This window comes from Leuciscus leuciscus, assembly GCF_965113295.1.
Source record: "Leuciscus leuciscus genome assembly, chromosome: 12".
In the NCBI taxonomy this organism is placed as follows: domain Eukaryota; kingdom Metazoa; phylum Chordata; class Actinopteri; order Cypriniformes; family Leuciscidae; genus Leuciscus; species Leuciscus leuciscus.
Window position 1 is genome coordinate 11,609,048 of NC_138736.1, and position 24,243 is coordinate 11,633,290.

The 24,243-nt window shown below is 37.3% G+C and overlaps 1 protein-coding gene across 1 annotated transcript; it reads left to right on the forward strand.

Moving 5' to 3' along the window:
• Nucleotides 1-5,239: 5,239 nt before the first annotated feature.
• hpcal4 (hippocalcin like 4) lies at nucleotides 5,240-23,936 on the forward strand. Its single transcript, XM_082185213.1, has 4 exons — nucleotides 5,240-5,374; nucleotides 18,885-19,060; nucleotides 19,672-19,887; nucleotides 19,986-23,936. The coding sequence occupies exons 2-4, from the start codon at nucleotides 18,899-18,901 to the stop codon at nucleotides 20,181-20,183; spliced, it is 576 nt and encodes a 191-aa protein (XP_082041339.1). The 5' UTR covers nucleotides 5,240-5,374; nucleotides 18,885-18,898; the 3' UTR covers nucleotides 20,184-23,936.
• The last annotated feature ends 307 nt before the right edge of the window (nucleotides 23,937-24,243 follow it).

A 24,243-nucleotide genomic window follows, 5' to 3' on the forward strand; every position in this document is an offset into this window, starting at 1 on the left:
GGTCAAAGGCAGACATTTGCCCTAATTTGATTAAAAGGCCTCTGATATTAAAAAAAGAAATAAAATGTCTTTCTGCTTTAAAGGTCAGGATATGTGGGGAAGGGAATTGAGGTCAGGTAATTCTACGACTGCGCCTCACAAAGCCTGATTGGATGCTCTGTAGCACCACGATACCTTTCCCATTGATCCAGCCACGTCACCCCTCTCTAAATGCACATGCTGTCCTTTCTTTGCTTAATTATTACCACTGTTGATTAGCTGGCTACAAAGATTCCAGCTCTTCAGACTCTAATTAATTTGTTTTCCCTACAATGGTGGGCTGTTGGCAGAGAGATGGAGGGAGCGTCGGGAAGGGCGCCCTTTGAGACAAGCAGAAAGGTCGTTTAAACTGTTAAACTGTTTTTTTCCATCATGCCAAATAATGGATGAAGATTAAATGGTGCTGTGTGTGGAAAAACAAAGCTGAGGTTGCAACCTGCTCTAGGTTTGTGAATGATGTATAACCAGACGTTTACATGACAGTATTTACAGCATTTCCATGAACAGCAGCGCCTTGGGACACTGGGACAGAACTAGATATGACTTTACATTAAATGACATCGGCATGTTATTTTACCTACATAATAAAACATTTTCAAGTGCAATTTATATTGAATGAAAAAAGTAGACAGTGAATTTTATCAGTAATATTTTTATATTAAGTAAGCCAATCCATTTGATTGTGGCGCCATAAAGATCGATTTTTAAGACTCTCAAGAGCGTTTTGAGTATCCCAGTGTAAATGCTTTCTTTTAAAAAATATCTCTATTGGATATTATTGCCATAAACTTATAATAAAGTTATTGCTGTTCTAGAGGAGCTGGTTCATCTAACATCTTTATATAACAGCATATAAACAGCTGCTTACCTCAACACTCATGACAGTTTTTCTGGCATCCTTCCACAACCCCATCTCATGCCTTATTTCTATCTGTTCTGTACTAACTTCATTAATTAAGTAGTGCGGCATGCGGCAAGACTTTAATGCTTGCGTCGAGTCTCAAGCTCGAGCCTTCTTGGACAGCGAGCCAAATCTGTTTACCATCACTCAAGGATTATATGAACATTGCAAACTGGAACTGGCATCAAATTACTGCTGTCACAGTTTTAGAAAGTCTACATTACTTACAACGGTAGCCTAAAACAATACTTACAAGCTATTGGTTAACTTTAAACACTAGTCTGTGTGGCTTTATGAAAAAGAAGTACATTAGCATACATTTAAAAAGAGTAATTACCGGTATTACAGATAGAATACATTTACATTTATTCATTTAGCAGAAGATTTTATCCAAAGCGACTTACAAATGAGAACAATAGAAGCAGTTAAACTAACAATAGGACAACAATATGCAAGTGCTATGACCCTTCCCAGATTAATCTAACGCAGTACGTGGACTTTTTTATTTTTTATTTAAGATAATAGATATTGAATAGAAGATAAAGTGTTAGAATTAATGGATCAAATGTTGCCGAAAAAGATGCGTCTTCAGCCGTTTCTTGAAAATGGACATTCCACCAGCATGGAACAGACCAGAAAAAGGCCAGAGAAAGAGATTTTGTGCCTCTTTGAGATGACACCACAAGACGGCGTTCACTTGCATAGCGCAAGTTTCTGGATGGCACGTAAGTCTGAAGTAATGAGTTTAGGTAAAAGGGAGCAGAGCCAGTGGTTGTTCTGTAGGCAAACATCGGTGATTTGAATTTGATGCGAGTGGCAACTGGCAACCAGTGCAATTTTGTGAGGAGAGGAGTGACTTGTGCTCTCTTCGGCTCGTTAAAGACCACTCTAGCTGCAGCATTTTGGATCAGTTGCAGAGGTTTGACAGTGCAAGCTGGAAGACCTGCTAAGAGAGCATTACAATAGTCCAGTCTGGATAGAACTAGTGCTTGGACAAGGAGTTGTGTAGCATGCTCTGATAGGAAGGGCCTATAATAATGTTGTATAAGGCAAATCTGCAGGACCGGGCAGTTCTAGCAATGTGGTCTGTAAAGTTCAATTGATCATCAATCACAACTCCAAGGTTCCTGGCTGACCTTGATGGAGTTATGGATGATGAACCTAGCTGAATGGAGAAGTTGTGGTGTAGTGTTGGGTTGGCCGGGACCACAAGCAACTCTGTCTTCGCAAGGTTTAGTTGAAGGTGGTGGTCCTTCATCCAGCCAGAAATGTCTGTCAGGCAGGCTGAGATGTGAGCAGCAATCGTCGGATCATCTGGCTGGAATGAGAGGTAGAGTTGTGTGTCATCAGCGTAGCAGCGATAGGAAAAGCCATGTTTCTGAATCACAGATCCTAATGATGTCATGTAGATGGAGAAGAGAAGTTGTCCAAGCACTGAGCCCTGAGGCACCCCAGTAGCTAGATGTTGGGTCTTAGACACCTCATCCCTCCACTACATCCTGAAGGACCTACCTGAGAAGTAAGACTTTAACCATTGTAGTGCGGTTCCCGAGATGCCCTTCGTTTTTAGGATTGACAGGAGGATCTGGTGGTTAACTGTGTCAAAGTCAGCAGAGAGATACAGCAGGATTAGAACTGAGGATATTGACACTGCTCTTGCCAGTCTCAGAGCTTCAATTACAGAGAGCAGGGCAGTCTCAATTAAGTGTCCACTTTTGAAACCTGACTGGTTGTTGTCCAGGAGGTTGTTCTGTGTAAGAAAGGAAGAGATCTGGTTGAAAACAACTCGCTCAAGTGTTTTTGTGACGAATGGAAGAAGGGATACCGGTCTGTAATTTTCCAGATGTGCTGGATTTTAGAATGGGTTTCTTAAGCAGAGGGGTTACCCGAGCCTGCTTAAATGCTGTCGGAAAAGTACCAGTGTGAAGAGAGGTGTTTATGATGTGCGTGAGTGCGGGTACAACTGAGGAAGAAATGGCTTGAAGTAGATTAGTGGAAATAGTATCAAGCGGACAGGTAGTAGGGCGATTGGATAGGAGGAGTTTGGAGACTTCTGCCTCTGAAAGCAGAGAGAAGGAGGGGTAGAATGTGTTGAGAAGAGAGAAGAAGGTTTTGAAAAGCATGCAAGAGTCAAAAGTTAATTTTTTTGTGTTGATATACTTATGCAAACTGAATGTAATGTTTTGGACACTTAATTGTATGTTATTTGCAATTAAATGAAAATGTGTTATAGTTTACATTTATATTAAATGCAATTAGTGGAATTTACGGGTGATTATTTGATGTACTACTTAACAATCATAATTTTCCAAAATGTACTTTAAATTAAAACTTTTAATTTGACATTATTACAAAGTGCACTTTCTTAAGTACACTTAAGTTTCACTTAAGTGCTGGTGACCGAATGTATTTTTCAGCAGGGAGAATATACCCCAAATTTCCAATCCACTCCAAAAGAAGAATCCACAAAAGAGGTCTGGGCATCACAGTGAGATTTCACAGCATCATTATGTGGTCTGATCAACTTCTAGAAAGCATGTGTGCAACAGCAGGGTGGATGGCAGGGTAAAACAACGCACTTTCAATTGACTGTGACAGCAGCTCACAGTGAGAACCAACTGTTACTGCACATCTCTGGGAAACTGCAAGAGGCTGTAAACCAGATACCTGCTGCTTTCCTCTCAGAACATCATTTCATACTGGCACCTGCCAGTAAAGTACTGGGTGCCCCATTTCCTTTTCTAGAAGAGAGTCTGGAGTGGGAGGACACAGAGAGGGACATGCATGACATGTCTGCTGATGTTCTTTTAGTCTGACCCATATGCGTGAAGGTGAGTCCAGCAAACAATTACACCCATTCCTGATATGATGCTAAATGGCCAAGGAGATCCAAAGGCACTGTGATGCAGAGGAAGGACAGGACAAGACCGAACAAAAAGATGCAAGGGAGGAAATTAAAGACAAAACAATGCTGTGTCACAGAAGAAAACTACTTGCCAATCAAGCAATTGTTCAGGTGTCAATATTGTAATTAGAATTGAGTGCTAGGTATTGGATGTAAAACAACACAAGGTTGGGTCACCTATGGTATCTTTATAGCAGTATTGTACAGTTTTTCTCTGTCACTTTAGCTCAATTCTCGAATGAGAGTAGCCTAAGTAAAATTGTCTACAATTTGCACAATAAGTAAATGCACATGGCTTGCTTATCAAAATTGACGAGTTGGTTCTCAAAATCTGTTAGACATACAAATGTGAAAAAAGTTGACATGCAAATGTGAATTTTGTTTAGATGTATCACATTACTACAAAAAATATGTTCTGTATAGAAATTTGCATTATTCTTTTTCTCTGTACTACATGACCTTTCCCAATAAACTTTGAAATTTGTATCTGAAAAGTTTGGGTTGACTCCAATTTTTAACCACATGGCCCACACAAGGACACACATGATCATTTTATTGACACAATAACTAGGTTTTGAAGCATGAATTAAGTGTTTTGTGTGAGTTACTACATTTTGTTGACATGCAATAGAGTAGTCATGTCCCATAAAACAATTGTTTACTTATAGTTTAGAAAATAAGACAAAAAAAAAAATGCAATTTAGAAAAACTTCATCTTAAATTTAGTCCATTTCATCTCCAGAAGCAATTTCATCTGATTTTTATGTGATTAATTTGTCACCAACACAAATTCTATTGCCTTTAGATGCATGGTTTCACACTGAGAGTAATACACTTATGCCAGCTGCTAGACAGACAGACTAGATAGCCTAGATAGATAGATAGAAACCTAAAACCTGCTGTGCCAAATCTAAATGAAAGCATGCGTGTACTTTGCACAGTTCTGATCACAGACCTAAAGGCTGTTTAAAAGTAATCTAGCCGCCATATATACATACATATAGATAGATAGATAGATAGATAGATAGATAGATAGATAGATAGATAGATAGATAGATAGATAGATAGATAGATAGATTTTACCTGAATACTTCTACAAATGTAATGCAAATTATTAACACACCTGTTCAAGTTATTATAAACATGCACCCGTTCAAGTTAATATAAACATGTATATTTTCTCTGTTGGCATGCAGTGATACCCGCAGGAAGGTGCAACAAGCGCTAGTTTATAAGGTATGCGGCAACTAGCTGTTTTTTAACTGACAGTTGATACTATCCAATTAAAAACGAATATTTCTTGACAGTCGCTCTAATCTCTGATATTGGCCAATCAGAGGACGGATTAGGCGGTCCTTATGCAAATGTGTTGGCAAGGGAAACGAAACCGCTCCATTCATCCTCCTCACAGGGAAGAAACAAATAGGTGGCGTTTTTCTGTTGAAGAACAGTTTACTCCTCCAACCGCGAGAGTACAAGTCACTTTGAGCGATAAATAAAATACCGGATACTTCTCTCACGATATTTGGGTAAGTAATATTGTATTTGCATTTAAATAGTTATCTACTTCTTTGTCATTTCATATCATTTCATTATGTGCGCATTGTTCCTTCAAGGTTCGCTGAATACAACATACATATTTTATATTTCATTTAGTGACACTATAACTGATAAATGAACCCACAAACTAAAACACATTATTATATATATTTTTCCTTTGCTATAAAGAGAAATATGTTTTTCCAAGAATGTGCCATTACAACTTTTAATAAATGTCATGTTAATTCTTACTCATGCATTCATATCTTGTGCAGACATATAAATAGAGATGTCATAAAAGTAAAATTAAACAAAACGAATATACATTTATAGGCTAGATGCATTTTTTAAGCCAATTAGTCTGTTGCGTGATTGTTAGTTTGTCCTTATATTCAAATAACTGTGTTAAGTTGGCTTGTGGTTTATATGATGACTTGGTCCGCTGCATTTATTTGCCCGTGTTATTGACATAATGGCGAGTTGTTCAGGTCTGTTTATCAATAGCGCGGTGCCAGAAAACTTCATGGATGCGTGGATATGAGTCAGTGTTGTGTCTGCGCTGCGCCACGCATACGAGTGGGACAACATGGCTGTGTCTCCAAACCTATAGTCACCTGCCTTCCAAGACAGCATTTGTGGGCATGGTGCTGGCAGCATTATGGGCATCATAGAGAACTGCAGTAATGTTGGGGCATTAGGTGCATAGAGCATTTTTGGGCAACATTGACTCAAAGCATTTTTGGGCATATGTGCTTGCAACCGGTTTGGGAATCATGAATTTTTGAATGGTTTAATTGGGCTTTTTTTCCCTCGTTTTTTGCATTAGGTGCATGTGCAGCTTGCTGTGAGCACCATAAGCATATTTTAGACTTATTTTATAGCTCATTTTCACAGAGGTGTGCAGAATTTGCGGCCGTCATTCACAAGTGAGTAGAGCATTTTTGGGAATCATAGACTATTTTTTTGGATATCATATGTGCTTGCAGCTTTTTTGGACACTTTCGTTGGGATGCATTTTCGACATTATACACTTGTGCAGCTTGCGCATCATACAGTATATTTTAGGCATATTCCATGGATAATTTTCTGAGCATCATAATTTTGAGCGTCATAGACACATGCCACATTTTTTGGCATCATAGGCATGCAGAATTGTTTGTGCATCATAGGCCCTTGCAGATTTTTTTGGCATCGCAAGCTCGTGTCATTTTTTAGTCATGTAGAGATTTTTAGGGATCAGGCACAGTGCCGTTCTATCACTGATATACCAGTTTTTATTCATATTATTTAATGGTAACTGTTTTCATTTTAATTTTGTTTAAAGTTCTAGTAATGTTGTTGTCATTTTAATTAGGCTAGTTTTTGTGTTTAAAAAAAATGTCTAGGCCTATATAATAATTTTTACTTCAGTTTTGGTTATTTTAGTACTTTAAGTTCTACTACTATTGAAATTAGATTTGTAAACAATCTGCATATAACCTGAAGTTAGATAAATAATTGACTGCTCTTTGAGTGCTCTGTTCACTGGTCACCAAGTGCTTCACCATTGAACTGTCACTAAAATGATCAGCAGCGAGTTGTGAGAGCATCGGCTTGTTGGCACCACGTTTGTTTGCATCCATGCTGCCGTTTGGACGGGCCTGTGAGCGGCCGTGAAGCCTCAATGAGCTCAGTATGTCTCACGGCCACTGCTCATTAAGCTCAAATAATGAATGGATGCAGATGTGATTATGTACGCTCAGATGAAACACGGCAGAGGGATGGAGAGATGTGGGATGGTTTAATGATTGAGAAGAGCAGAGGTCCACGGCCGCATCACTTCGTCTGACCATGACACACTTCATTTGCTGAAGTGCAGGGCGATTGTAAAATATAGTTTGAAACATCTGAAAAGGTGTCCTGTTGTGGAAGGAGCTTTTTCCTTTAAACCTGTAAAGCCTGACATATGAATTAGTCATTTATTTAATGGAAGAGTTTATTACAAAATATACAAAAAACATTTCAACAAAAGTTTGCAGAGTGTCATATTTGATACAGCAGGCAATTATAACTCATATAGTATTATCTAGGAGAATATGGATATCGAGAAGGAAAAAAAACACCTCAACTTAGTTCAGAGGCCCAAATTGAGCAAAAATATACAATTTAGTGCAGTTGCCGATATTTATGGTCCATATGTAAGATGAAATTCTGATAGCTTTTAAAGTAAACCAATGAAACAAGTATTGCAGACTATAAAATGCATATAAATATCAGTTGTCACTCTATATCTCCCAATAATGTCTTAGTAAATTATATTTAAATGCTTATTTAATGACCAAAGCTCTGTAGTTTTAATTATGGGGGCAAAACATACAATACAACGATGATTGAGAGATAGACCTCCCTCAAAAGCCTGATGTGTCATATTTAAATCACATTTTAACATGATTTTTCTACAAAGAAAATGCATGGATAACCTCTGTTGCTTTAGTCCAGTTAGTGTTCATCTTGAAATATTACTAAAAAAAATTAAAGTTATTCTTAAATCAGTAAAGATTTCACAGCAAAAAGACGAGTGTACCCCAACCTGACGGGGGACTTTTTTATAATTACACTAAAAGGGCTTTCACTTGCTAAAAAAGTGTAAACTATCAATAAGATGACAGAGGCATGTAGAAGATAAGAGGCCTTAGATATTTGCGTATCAACTATGGTACAATAGGCTTTTTTAGTGTACTATCCTAAAAGATACTAGACTGTGGACGGGTCATAGGGTCAGCACATGTATACACGTCCGACCGTCCCCTTGATTTTGTCCCACACAAGAGCATTGGCCAGTATCGCACTACGCTCACACGGATGGCCGACTGCCTGATTACCCGTGTCACATGCTCTGGTTTTCATGGAGATGGATGGCAGATTTAAAATGGCTGAGCTCTGGAAGCCACACACAGTTGTCAGCTTTTTGGCGGGACCGATCTATGACCTCTGGGCAGCTCGACATGGAAAAACAAAGGAATGCCTGCTTGGAAGAACGAATGATGACGATTGTGTATTGTTCCCCTCTCAGATAGGATCCTGTTAATATTGTGCATGTTTGTCATGTCAAACAGAAGCGCTCTGGCTTGTTTCCTTTCTGTTAATCTTTTTTAGCTGGCGTTGTTGTTGTTGTTCTTTGCTCTGCTTCCTGTTCTGAATTTGAATGAGAGGCAAGTACAGTGTCATAACGGAGGGATGCTGTCAGATACATTTAGCAGCTGGAGTTATCGGATGACGCCCTGGGGTGTTAGAAACAAATTGTTCAATGCGCTTACCCAACATGGTACAGCATTTAGATAAGGCATTAAATACAAACCATGATAAGGCTGATTTTGAGAAATAGGACTGACAGTTCCATGGCAAAAATTAGTGTTGGCATAGAATGACGCCCACTGTGTATCCAATCTATAGATAGTATGGTACAGCACATCCTTTAGCATCTGACTGCTTGTGTGTTTCCAGCTTATTGATTTGAACACAAACTGATTTTACATTGAACTGATATTTGCACCTCCCGGGAGATAGAATTTCAAACTTTTGGGGCCTCATTTATAAAATGTTTTGTAAAAACCATCTTACATTTGATCTTACGATCATTTCTCAAATGTGCATCCGTGTGATTCAGAGAACATGCGTACGCCTCTCTCTCGGATGTGAAATTTATAAATGACAAATGATCTTGAAATTGTGCGCAGCTGAATGGTTTCAGATCTCTGCCTTGTTAATGCACATAATTCATGTAATTAACACATAAAGAGCAACCGTCAACGTCCAAACGCTTTACTTGTGAATGGTCAAAGACCGTTTTTATAAATATGATAATTGGCGTGGATTTTAGCGTATGCATCAAATCTATGCAAATAGGCACATTTTATAAATAAGGCCCTGGATGTTTACAACTGATTTGCAAATTTTTTCACAGGAAACAAATTTAATTCGCCAGTGTAGTGCACTTCTTTCAGAGGTATTACAGTGCACTACATTGACAGCCCAGACTGGTCATCACCACATTTCATAATCCCATTTATTTCCCCCCCAATGTGCCATCCTTGAGAGGGCACAGTTCAAATACCGCCTGCCAAGCCACTTAAATCAAATGCAGCACAATAAAATGATCACAGAAAGACTGTGCACCTGTGTGACACGCCGTTCTGAATACTAAATACTGATTGTGCTGTTGTATTATACCAGCATCTGGAACAGCCGTTTAATGGTACAATATTTTGTTCTGCCTAACAGAGACGGATGGCATACGCTTATTAAAATAACTGTTTATAATGTTGTTGTTTTGTACTCTAACAGAAGCTTTAAAACTTTGTTTCCTAAACCACAAACCATAATGATTTTATTATATTTTATTTAGCTGGTTAGGTTATCTTCTGACATTATCTTTTTTTCTCAGTAATGTAAGGAAATTAAATGAATGACTTCAATTTTTTTATTATATTGATTATATTGATTAAATTATATTATCAATATAATATAATCAATAAAATTATATTGAATTTCTATTATTTATATCAGATTTAACTAGATATTTTTTCTGAAGTACTGTATGTGAGTTGTGAATGCCCATGCAAAACTTGCCACCACAATTTTGGTGTTGTGGTATAGTTCTGTCTTTATTGTTGTTGTGTGTTGTTAGGGTATTTCTAGGTGGTTTCTAAGGTGATCTGAGTGGTAGCTTACTGGCCAAGTGAAATGAGTCTACCCTCAAGTGTCCGACATATTTAGGTTTCGCTTAAATGCCATGTAACTACATGGTATTTTCTCATGAGATCTGACATGTGAATTGGCTAAAAAGTCGTAGTGGTTGGTTCAAATCACTAATATGAGCAATAGTAACAGTGTTGCTTGCCTTAGCAATAACTACTGATTGGTATAGTATCATTAAACCTTTTTTTTACTCATTGCACATAATTACCTCAAATACAAAACATAATTGGATTCTGAAGAAGCATAGGGAGTTCCATTGTATTCTGTGGAGTGGAACTCTAGAGTGCTGTTAGGTTCCTCAAAATACAGCATTATGCTACATTGTATCTCCAGCCGTCAACAGCAACAGTGTTGCATTAGCAGATACAAATGACAGTACTTTGTACATACAATATTTTGAGAGGTAGAGAGCAGGTGCAGTGACCTTCATTGGGTTGCCCTCTCCTCTTGAGAGAGGACAATATGTTTCTTCAGCACTGGATTGGGGAAACATCACTATAGAAACACCAAATGGTCTAATTTAACCCGATGCAGTGGGACTCGTTTAGAGCCAGTAAACATAGCTGTTTATCCAAGAGAAAAATGTTATTGCTCGGGGGTTGCTCTATAGCTCATGAGATGGGATTCTCAGCTATGTTTCATTTATCAACTTTGTCTGAGATGTTTCTCCTAAATAAAAAGAGAAATTAGTCTTGATATTGTAAAGAGCAAAAAAAATAAAATAAAAAATGAATGTGGCTTTTTTATTAGAAATGTTCATATTGAAATCTCTGAATCTGATTGCAGAATTTGAGATCTTTGATATCAAACTCTTTTGGAGACGGAGCGTTTGTCTGAAAAAGCAGGTTACTTTCACCCTAAGGATAGTTCACCAAAAGTAAAAAAAATAATTTACTCACCCTTATTTTGTTCTAAACCTGTATGACTTTCTTCTGTAGAACAAAAAAAAGATATTTTGAAGAATTATTTGAACTGTATCTGTCCATGCAGTGGAAGTCATTGGGGTCCAAAACAATGCTGGACTACACTGACTTTATAGACCAAAACACAAACACAAACACACACACACACACACACACACACACACACACACACACACACACAACCATTTTTAAAATAGCGTCTTTAAAAATCAAGGTACATTTACAAAAATAATTCATGCTGTTTAGCCTTTAATTGCATCCTTTTAGAGGATCCTAAATTTAGCATCGAAGCCCAAGTCAAGACTATTCTGTAGCTACAGTCCTGCAGTTGCTAAGTGATTTGTTTGTCTTTGCCCCATACCCCACATGGGACACAGCAGCACCTTGCCTACAGCAACTATCTTAAATTACTGCCCTGAACCATCTGCCACCATGCCCTGTGTGTGTGAGTGTTGTGCATTAGTGGTTGTGAGAAAAAGTACAGTTAGGGACAGAGAGGTTTGTTGTCACTGACAGAGACAGGGGAAAATAAAGGGACTATAGCCTATATATTTTCCCCCACTGATCTGTTTATGTATAATTGAAGAATCACCTTTATGTTGACTCTTTTGCTCACAAAAGCTCCTTTGGCTGATTGTGACGACCGACAGTTTTGGATGTGCCCCTTTAACTCCAGATAAGCATGGTTGACCTTTAGGCTGCATATCTCCAAACAGCTGCATTATTTATGCCCACTATTGGTTGTTATGCCACATGAGTCAGTGGAGATGGAGAATTTTATGACTCACCTGTAATTGAACTGCAGTGAAGAGAAGGTGGCATAAAAAGCTTCAGGAGTGACGTACACATCCATAAATCGTTCGTAGACTGAGAGAAGGATCATAATATTTGCAATTGCTCATCAGGTTTGCACTTTTTCAACTTACGGTATATTAATATTATGTCAAATATGAATGTTACTTTGAGTGAAAAGTTAGAGATGTATCTAACTTATTTAATTTCAGAATAGTATGTGGTTTATCTTACTTTTGCTTTAACGACGAATAATGGCTGAATAATAAATATGTTCTATTTTACTAATGAGAAAAAAATATCTTGTATAAGTGAATTTAGTCATCACAACAATAATATAAAGTATGAAAGATAAAGATAAATATTTATTTCTATGGAAAGCAGTATGTTGGAATCAGCATAAATAAAATAAAAGATAATTTTTAGAGGAGGGACCTTTAGATATTGGTTGACAGCTGATATTGTGTTGTTATTTATCACACATCCCTAATGCATTTTAATGTGACTGACACATTTGTATTACCTTCCAAAGAGCTCCGTTATCAGCCCCTCAGTGGAAAATGAAACTATATCCATACCAACTGGGCCGGATCGGCACGGAATGGAATGGTTAAGCAACGAGAACGGTTTGTCCCGATGGTGGAAAAGATTATTTAGTTATTTTTTGTCAAGTTTACTGAAAGTAAATGAATCTTGACAACTGAAATAGCTCATTTAAAATTACAACCCAACCCTGAATAGAAAATCAAGTAATCAAATCAGCACTATCCAACTTTAAGATGAATTGACTTTGCTGTTGCATATTAAGAAAGAGCTAAATTAAGACAAAGAGAGGATCCATCCATGGCAAAGCTTCTAACCAGTTGTTATTGGCTGAATTTTGCGAGACAAGGGTTGTGAAAGCTTCCTGGTCTGTTACCAGGACAACCAATTATTCACCAGTGGTATCATCCCAGGGTTTTGATAAAGCACACTTGTAACACGCCACTTCTGTCCACCATAAAAGGGCCGGAACATTGTTGTGAAAAGGCTATAGTGTCCTTATAGGGTACTTAAAACACCCTCCCTATTCAGGTCAGTGAACAAATAACATATTAAAATGTCAGCATATTAGAATGATTTCTGAAGGATCATGTGACACTGAAGACTGCAGTAAGGATGCTGAAAATTTAGCTTTGTCATCATAGGAATAAATTATATTTCAAAATATACTCAAATAGAAAACAGTTAAATCGTATTGCTGTTTTCTTTAATAAATGCAACCCTAGGGAGCCTATAGAGACTTGTTAAAGACATTTAAAAAAATGACCAAACTTGACTGATTATGACAGGTTCTATGTGTTTCTAAAATCTAAAGCCTACTACTCTTTCATCTCTCAGTTCCTTCTGCCATGTCAATCTTGAAAGAATTTGCAGAGGGTCACTGGGGTGAATAAAGTCTATAAGAGACTCAAATTGAGTCATCTCTTCTTTTCTTGTTCAATCTCCGACAGTTGCCAGTACAATGTTCAGGCCCTGAAAAAAAAAAAAATGTTTTCCCACCTGGGATCCATTTAAGTGCCAGACCTGTATGTCTTTGTACGTGTGTGCATTTGAGTGTGTTTGTGCATGTGTGGAATTAATCCACTGCCAATGCCCCAGTGTCCAGCACATCTCGGCTCCAAGGGTTCTCATCTCATTTGGTGGCTCTTAAAAGGAACACACACATACTGATCTGGCTGGAATGTCAAAGACATCAGCAGTGACCACAAAGGCAATCACTGTCCATCGATCACTCTGAGTGACAAAGGAGAACTGATGAAAAAGATAAAGTGATAGGGAGGCCATGAAACAAGGCCACAAAAGACATTCACTCTGTTTTCTTACTGATGGGAAGGTAACAGCTTCAGATGTGACTCTGTAAAAGATCATGAAGCAGAATTAATCTGTGTGACCTTTTGGTTTCATCACAATAATTTTGTTAGAGTTAAAAAAAAAAAAAAATTATAGTCTTTAAAGTCAACATGAGGTCAAAGTAGTTTCAATTTACCCTCTTAATACATGCACCTTGTCTTATTGTGAAAGCTATTCTTAAAAAATAAAGATTTTTCGGCTGATGTCACCTTGGCACCAAGGGTATGGAAAATAATGTTAACCACAGCTGCATGTAATGCAGTCTTTCTGAAGTAAGAAATAAGGTTTTTGCTCTCAATTGTAAGTTTGCTGTCATCTGGAGGGGCATTACTCCCCAATGCCCGGCCTTGGCGATGGGCCTGCATTAATCTGCAAATCCTCATAGATAAGCATCACTTCTGCTCAAGGAAATAGAAACGGCATAGTGACAGGAGCACCCACATTTCTTCCCTCAGCACTGCTAGACTAATCCGCAAGCAGCCGTCATAATCCTATAGGAGCCACATAAAAGCTACCATTCGTTGATAAGCAGAAACGTCCTCTTGGGTGGTAAATGAGGCAGGAACTGACTCATCGGACAGAAACTCAGGAGAGATTATATTCCACAGTAAACAACTGGGAAAAGAAGATGCTATTATTTCTGAACTCAAGCCAAAGATTAAAAGTATTTTTATTTGGTGTACTTTGTATTTTTCATTAATTTTAAGACTGTCTGCCCATATTTCTTATCGGCTGAGGTGCTTTTGGAAGCCCAGTTTTCTGCAACATGCTTTTTCTCTCCTGACTGACATTAAATTGGGCCTTGTCGGAGGTTCAGGATGGGGCAGTTCTGTCCAACTTCACATTGTACACCAAACTCTCCCCCTCTTAAAACCCCTCTCTACTCCCACTCTCTCTCTTTAACATTTCCCTTGCCTTCCAGACTTCAAAGTCTCTATACCTCAGGGGCGTTTCCTCCGAGGAGGCAAGAGAGGCAGTGCCTCCTCAAACAATTAGATGAGAAAATAACCCTTGTTACAAAAATAATATAATCCAAATATGACAAAATGTGACATTAAAAAGGTGTATAAATCACTTGTTTTTCTAACATAACAGTGTCCAACAGGGACCCCCGCAGGTAAAGTTACAGCAGGACGCCACGTCTCCCTTTGCCTCCCCTGAGCCCATTGACTTTTACAGACCCCTAAAGCATGCAGTGGGTTTGGTGGGGGGTAATTGACGATGAATAGGGGGAAGTCACCTGAGAGGTGGCAATGCCTCCACGCTATGATTGGATATGATTTGTTATGGTTGGATATGATTGGTTCGTGCTATAAATCCTGCATTTTGTTTTCGTGCGCATTCGTGAATTGGTCTGAATGAACAAAATTATGGTGTTAATGGGAAGGCTAATTAAAGAGTAAGTAAATAACTCAGCCACTTAGGTATAACTGCTTTATGTCATGCCAAAATTTAACTTGAAAAGGACTGAAAACATGATGAATGTGTTTTTTTTTTAGTGAGCAATCAGCTTGGTAAAATTAAAGGTACATCATACCAGTTTAACAAGCTTGAATTTACATTTGATTTATATATAAACACCACTGCTAGATCTACTTATTCACTTTGAACTCCTTACCACCCTTCTCTCCATCTCACACTGTGTTCCTAATGGCCTCATTGTGTGCTGTGAAGACAGAAGTTGAATGAGAGATACATGCTGGTAGACCTGATCTGTTAGTTTTAATTGAATTGTAGACATGTCAGGAGTAAAAGGAATAGGTCAAGGACGCATGTCCTGCTCACATTTAAAGCCTAATAGATTCTTTTTTTCTGTGATGTTGGTTACAAGAGCTTTACACGGTCATTTTCCTCTCTGACTCCAGGTGCGATCCCAGAATGCATTGTAAAACAAACTCGCTCACTTAGCAATATGACTAATATGTCATCAAACATCATTTTTGATTTGTATTGAGACCAGATTTCCTGATTTGATTTGCTTGCCTATGCAAAATATTCTCTCTTCTAATGATGTATAGGGCAGTGTAACAAGTACCTCTTTTTTTTTTAAATAGCTGCCTAAGGAGTCATTGGTGGTCACTGTATATTCTTTGTGTTATATTACCCTGACAGTAAATTACAAAAAAACGAATTAACACTGCTGTTTGAGTGTTTCTAATACAACGGCTGAGGGAGTGATGGCATTGATCATTGCCATCATTCTCTCTTCTTACTACTGTAATTAGTCTCTCTATTTTTTGGAAAGTTGTGGAAAACGCAATCATGATTTTCTTTTGTTTTTGGAGCAAATGGGAATACAATTTGGGAACAAAATATGATATTTGCCATCATCTCCTATTCACCACTATAGAAGTTTACCCAACTATGATGACTTCCGCTTCTGAGAACCCTGTAAATGTGAAAAGGGTCCATATTAATAAAAAAATTTTACAACAGAGTCCAGACAACACGGTTTAGTAAGGGAGTTTATCTGAACACATTGACAGCTGCAGAACAGAAAGTGACACAAATACATTTTCACACAGCCACTGAAAATGGCTGTGTAAAAATCAATCTAGTGATTTCAAGAATCAATATCGGGATAATTCAATTAATTGCAAAAATGTATATTTTTTACCAGCCCTGATTTGCACAAAACAGTAAACGAAGAAATTGTGATTATTTTCACACTGATTGAAATTTGGCACAGTGTGTCTCATAAGTGCACACACTATAAAACTCAGATGCATGGGCAGGTGCTGCTAATTGGATATAGTCTGGGCATAACTAGTTTAAGATATAAAAAATAAAAAGTACAACATGCTTCAGTCCTGTAGTGGATGTTTGGCTTAAACAAGAAGCCAAAAACTTGTTTATTATAGTGCCTGAAAAAAAAGGTAGTGTGTGTCTGAATTTTCTAATAAAATGAAATCCTTGCTAGAAGGATATTATGACATCTGTGGCAAAAAACACAGTGTGTTCAACTTATTGATGTTACAACTCCCAGGTAACCACGACTCTCGCCACAGGTTCCAAAGCAATATGGGTGTAGATTAACTTCCATAAACATACGTTGCTTTCCAATTTGAGTCGCTTTTCATTTCCTTTGCAGTTTCATGGAGGGCTCTGGAGTAATGATTGACAGATTTTGTTTCCTCTTGCACGCCGGCTCTTTGAGCAGTCACTTATTACAAAGCAGCTAACAAACGTTGGCCTGTGGGCAGGAGTGCTTACAGAGTTTGATGGAAGCCTTTCTGATTGAAAACAATAGTGGATTGTCTCACCAGCCCCCAAAAATCAGCTTTCTAGAGCCTTGAGGCGAATGTTGTCTGCCATACAGTTCATTAACCACTTAGATCTTTAATTAAACACCCCTGTCTAAAGTTAACTAATCAGAAAGATGCCAAGATTAGCAAAGCCGACAGACCACAGAATTCCAATAAAGGTCAGCGACAAAGAGGGAGCGAAATAGAGCAAGAGAAAATGAGAGTGAGAGAGAGAGAGAGAGAGAGAGGAGATGAATGCTCACCTCTGATTAGTCATCATGATCCCACTAAAATGACCTACCGTCAGAGGAGAAAATAGCTCTGTGGGCGACCGGGTCTCAGAATGTCTCAGATGAGTTCCTCTGAAAAGCTGCTGCTGTATTCCGTCATCATGTGCCCCTCGTCAACTATTTAGACCGGTTCAATATTTAATGAACTTTAATAACCCGAGAGCGGAGATAATGACTCATTAACACAGTGCCTCATTTGTCATTTGCGCACCCAAATATATCCATTTTCAAGACCCAGGGCCATTTGGATTTGGTTTAATATATCTCGGATTTTGCCACAGGCAGACACATTATAAGACATAATGTCATGACAAAGTGTAAAACCCCAAAAGAATAGTAGACAACAGCTACTAAAAGACAAAGAAATGGAAACATCACCACTCTACACACATATTGAAAATGTTTTACTCGTTTTATTTAGTTTTATATTATGAATTCAAAATTTTTGATTAGTTTTAGTTAGTTTCATAAATAGCTGTTATAGTATTTGTATCTTTAGAAAATGTTTAGTTCTTCATCTGAATTTTTATTACTTACAATTTAACAAAAATTTGGAAAAAGCACTGACTCCCTGCTAAAAATTCAGCATTGCTGGTCACCAGAATAGGGTATGTTTTGCATGCTGAGACCAGCATGGGATGCTGGTTTGCTGGTCCCTATCATGGTAAGCGGAATTGCTGTTGGACCAGCTACTAGCTCAGTTTTGCTTGAGAAAAGCATGACAATGCTGGTCCACCAGCTAGAACAGCACTATACCAGCTCTAACCAGCCCAGGACCTACATAAAATTCATGCTTGATTTTTCTGCAGGGCTGATGGCTTCAAATGAAGCATACACCATTGATTAATTAATAACCTCGGAGTTAAAAATAAGGCCTGTCTTGAACGTTTTACTGTATCACTAGTCTCAGCCGCAGTTGTTTTTTTCTTTAAAAACATACTTTTTTGACCATTGGACCGATTTTCACCAAAATCGAATCGTATAATCTTCAGACCATGCCGGCAAAAAGTTATGGATTTTGTCTCGATAGACGAAACCGTTTTCGTATACTGCATAAACAAATTTTAAAATGCTTTGACCAATTGACACTAAACTTTGAATGCATCATTGTCATCTTACTCTGACCACACCACATCAATTCGGTCACAGTGCCACCTATTGGTCGAAAGTGATAAACCTTTAAATCATTTTACTAGTGATTGAATTTATGATACTCAGCCATTTTGTCTAAAATCATATTAAAATGTCTTTAATTGCTTGTTGTTGCAGTTGGTCTGACGCTCCCAGCCATGTTGGCATGATTTATTGTGCCTTCTTTGTGCTTTGCCCCTTAATTGTTGCTTGCAGCTATATTTGATAATTGTTTTTCGTTAATGATAAAATCTTGCTCTGTACTCTTCATTTTGTATGGTATTTGAGGCAGACGTAATAAAAAAAGAATGGAGACAGTGGTTTCCATTTGAATGGTGCGATTTCACAGCTGCTGTTGCATTACATTACACCTTCGCATTAGTCTTGTCACGAGACCTATTGTCCATAATACATTTCTGTTTTTGATTGCTGCTGCCAATCTATAAAGCATTAATGTATTTGATGGCTCTTTTCCCTCCTTGCCCACAGAGAGGTGTAAAAAGATGGGGAAACACAACAGCAAGCTTGCTCCTGAGGTGCTAGACGACTTGACCAAGAGTACAGAGTTCAATGAAGTTGAGCTGAAGCAGTGGTATAAGGGCTTTCTGAAGGACTGTCCAACTGGCATCCTCAATCTGGAAGAATTCCAGCAGCTTTATGTCAAGGTGAACGTTGTCTATACACCCAAAGGGATACTTTACTCAGACGATATAGTTACTTTATCCATATGACCCTAAGGTGCATAAAATAAATTACAAGCAAAATGAAAAATAATCTCAATACTTTTTTTAAAGGGATAGATCACCTAAATACGAAAATTCTGTCATGATGTACTGGCACTCAAATTCCTGTTCCAAACCAGTATGAATTTGTGTTTAAAGTTTGCATTTGTGTTTTTTTGTTGTTGTGTATCATATTTATTACATTTGGCTTTTATATAGTATGATATAAGGAGAACATGGAGCTCTAACTCAAATAGCAGGAAAAACACTCAAAGGTTTTATAATTATACTGAAAGGCATTTTACTCGCAAAAAAAATAATAAAAAGGTATAAACTATCAAATGACAAAAAGCATGTAGTAGATTGTGTTTTCAGCAAAGTTTTGATCGTGTTAATTAAGAGGTCTTGGAAATGTGTTTATCAAATTCAATGCAGTAGGCTTTATAGGGCGTATGATGAAAGAATGATCATTTAAGGATGTCTATGTAGTTAGGTTACTAAACTGTAAAAGTGTACTAAAAAGTCAGTTGCCATATCTGTTTTGTATCTTCCAGTTCTTCCCTTATGGCGATGCTTCAAAATTCGCTCAGCATGCCTTTCGGACATTTGACAAAAATGGCGACGGTACCATTGACTTCAGAGAGTTCATCTGCGCACTGTCCATCACTTCCAGGGGAAGTTTTGAGCAGAAACTCAACTGGGCCTTCAACATGTACGACCTAGACGGAGATGGCAAGATCACACGCATGGAGATGCTGGAGATCATTGAGGTGAGGTATTCAGAGAAGCCATTGCTTCACATACTCAAATATGTGTTTGCTTTAGAAATGTGTTCACCCCATCGATTCGGGATGTCTCTGATGTCCAGGCAATCTACAAGATGGTTGGAACGGTGATCATGATGCGTATGAACGAGGACGGGCTGACCCCACAGCAGCGTGTGGACAAAATCTTCAGCAAGATGGACAAGGACCACAACGATGAGATCACGCTGGAGGAGTTCAAAGAGGCGGCCAAGAGCGACCCCTCCATTGTTCTTTTACTGCAATGTGACATGCAGAAGTAAGAAAGGAGAGGAGGAAGATGAGTGAAGGGGGCTGGGGGGTGTAGGGAGGGGAGGAGATCCATGTACAGACTTCTAGAGAGATGTAGGTAATAGATGCTGAGAGAAAATATACTGTTAAACAGAAGTTAGACTGCATGGTAATCTTGGGAGTGCAAAGGCAATGATTATGGCCATTTGGAATGATTAGTGAAAGTAATGCAAGAGAGAGTATTTTCAATCCTGTATCACTTGTTACACATTCTGTCTGCTTTCCAGCCCATAGAGATAGTCAGAAAGTTTGAAAGACTGAATCATTAATACTCAGAAAAGTCACTTTTGAGCCAAAAGACAGGCATTCGTCTCTTTCAGAAGTTTAATTTAATAATTATAAATAAATAATAATAATAAATAATCCATTTTAACACATTTTAATCCAAGATAAAGATACAAAAGGCAAAGGATGAAAATATACATTAAGGATGCACAATAGCTAGATATCTGCTGATATTATTTTTATTTATTTATTTGTTGATCGCCCATTATTTGTATATATATAATTGTGCATGCTATTTTACCTCATTTTTACTTTATCTTTTCTGTCATCCAACACTCTTTAAAAACACTAATAATTTAATAAATGCAATATTTAGCAAATCTCAAAATGAATATCCATTATACATTATAATGTGATGTCCAAAATCTGTTTTATTTTTCATTTATTTAGACAAAATAGAACTGAATATTTATGTTCATTTATCTACTGAAGAAGTGTCAAGTTCACAAAAAAAGAAAAAAAGAAAAATGCATGGCTTCTTAGGGCTTCCATATTTATTGTTTATTGGCCATAACAATAATAATTTGCTTATTGGTATCAGCCAAATATTTAAACCGTGCATACCTATTAAATATTATATAATCTTTGGAATACATTTTTTCTGTACTGAAAATGTCAGAGCAGCAACATGCCTTGTGCCTGAGGAAGAGCATTAGAGAGGGGAAATGTAGAAAGCACAGAGTTCTGGGCAGGACTGAATCCTTTGACATTTGCGGGTGCCTTCATATACAGCGCTCTACCCCACTCCAGTAATACTGTTAGAGAAAACATTGCCATAATCTGATGATACCATCACAAAGCATAGCCATCTTCTAATCGTGTTATTGTCCGAGATAAAACTAAAAAGCCATGGCTGAGTAAAAGGGTGATATTTAGTGATGGATCATGCCAGAAAATGAGGAATAGCATTTATTAGATAGAGAACTGACAATATATGTACATGAATACATTTTGTACATAATGCCTATACACATGCTTAATGTAAATGTTTCTCTTAGAACTGCTTTCGTATTCTGACACAGCTGCAATGATTTGTGTGCTAACACAAAAAAACTTTACTGTACTTATGTATGTGGGTCTGTCTGTGAAAGAGGGAAACTAATGTGTGCATTTTTTTTTTCTTTGCAATCTGGTGTGAAAGCCGCAGTGTGTGAGTGTGAGTTCACGTAAGAGAACACAAATGCCTCAACCTTTGTATTAATTCTTTCTTATGATCTTCACGCCAGTGCTAGGAGTATTACGCCGCCGTGTTTGTTGTCACCTGGTATGGCTGGTGAGCTGTTTTTGTCATGAAAGCTTTAGTTTAGTTCAGTCTTCATTAATTCATCTCCTATTTCACAAGCTTAGCAAAGTGTCAGCCAAAAGGATTTTAATTGTATGAATATTGTCAATGTTGAATTACCTTTCTTTACTCTTGTAATATAAGTGGACACAAATGTAAACCAGACGCAGAATGTGTAGTACCTGTCAATGTTACTATTGCGCTATAACATGAAAATACTGTTGCACTACATTGTGAGTAGAGGCAATTCAGCTTTAGTTTTAGACTGCCTCCCTGTGGTGAAAGATGTTATTGTTGTTAACTTGCCTGGTTAACTTAAGCAGAAGACCCTCAAAAAGACTATTGCTGAATTTGAGCTACATAGCCTTACTATTTCTGCCATAGAAAGATATGATAAGAGTAGTATGCTAGTATGTGGTTCTGAATTCAGCATATGTTTTTAATCAGAACTAGGGCTGTCTGGGCTTTCAGGGGGTCCAAATAAGATCCCCATGTGATATAGGTCCAGGGGGCACCCATTCAAATCTGTGAATTTTAGCAAGAATCCCTTTCAAAACCATTAAATACTTCTAGATCACAATGAGGATGTCTTACTGGAACATTGTGCTACACAATAGCAATGATTATTCATGTTTAGATAATCATTTTAGCTTTATCTAAGTGACTTATTTTTCAATAGTGTAAGTAGTTTAGCAATAGATCACTTTAATCCTGCAGTTCATTTTGCAGCATATCTTGTGATGTTACATTTTCAGTAACAGGAGTTTCAGCAGTTTTCTTTACTTATATTTTGTCACAACTGCTTTTACACTGCTCACTATCTTGTGAAATCCACGTGGGATGTATTTCCTGTCACATTCGCACACCTCTGTCGCTGTTTTACGACAGTGGAATCTCTTTTTTGTTATCTTACATAGTAGGTTTCTAGTACTGAATGTGCCTCGTGAAAAAGAAGTAGGCTATACAATTAAAAGTTTTACTTTAAAGTACATTTGAAATCACTGTGCTTTAATAATCTTTTAAAAGTACACCAACAGAAATTACATGATGTGTATTTTTGTGAATACATGCTTGTCTGTACTTGTCAGCACTTTAAACAAATTTCAGACAAAAGAAGCAATTATGAAAATACATATAAAGATGTGCTTAAGTGGACCAAAAAGCACTGTAGTTCAGCTAAATGCATTTAATTTCAATTTGAACTATAATACATGTTTATTTAATTGCTATTAACATGCAATTAAGAGTCCAAATCAATACATTCACTTTGCATTTAAGTATATTCTTTCCGTAATAATAAAGTATTCTAAAGTGTACTTCTTTTTCACAAGGGACAGTCATATTTAATGGCAGCACTTTTCAAGACATTGCATTTTATCTACTACCGCAGTTCAGATCTGTACCAGCGTGACTCAATGTATGGTCTGAAATCTTGACCATCTTAATGATCACTGTGATTAGATTACATAAACACAGTTATAGTCACGGGTAATGATTATGGGAAGTGCAAAATGGGCCTGGTGGATGTTGTGCAATGTGCACCACTAAAGTGACTATACATGCCACTGCTAAAGTCCAATGAGAGATTTTTTTTTTTGTGTGCCAAAGACTTTATAAAGCATAAAATTGGATATAGGGTTAATAAAATGTAATTATATATATGTGTGTGTGAGTGTATGTATATATATACACACACACACACACATATTTATATATCATATATTATATTATAACATACATAATATAATATAACACATATACACATATAATATATATATATATATATATATACATATATATATATATATATATATATATATATATACATATATATATATATATATATATATATATATATATATATATATATATATATATATATATATGCACACATTTATAATACAGCTTGAAAAATGTAATGTAAGTTCACATGTATATCCATCCAGTGCAGATTCTGATTATGTCCCCAAAAAATACTATAAAGGGATTAATTGTGTCCAGTCATGCAATACAATTCGCTTTCTGTACTGTATGTGTTGATGTGCATTTCTAAATGTCTGGTTTTTTGTTCACTTTTTCAATATCGTAAAGCTCCTTGAACAAAGACGTGTACTTATTTTTGTTACATAGAGAATTAAATATGTGGATGTCTACTGAATCGTCTCCGGCTGTGTGTTGTTTGTCATCCTTACTGATTAGGTAAATGCTGTCAGACAAACTCATACATTTCTCTAATTTTCTCTCTCTCTCTCTCTCTCTCTCTCTCTCTCTCTCTCTCTCTCTCTCTCTCTCTCTCTCATTTTCATGCACACAAACCGTTCACTTTTTATGCAGACCTGTGCAGTATGAGTCACTCTAGGGAGGTGATGTCATGATAAATGCTGTTGTCATGGCAGCGGGGCAGTAGCACATCTGAAGTGTGATGGGAGAATTGTATAAATGTAGACCTTCCATCAGGGACACAC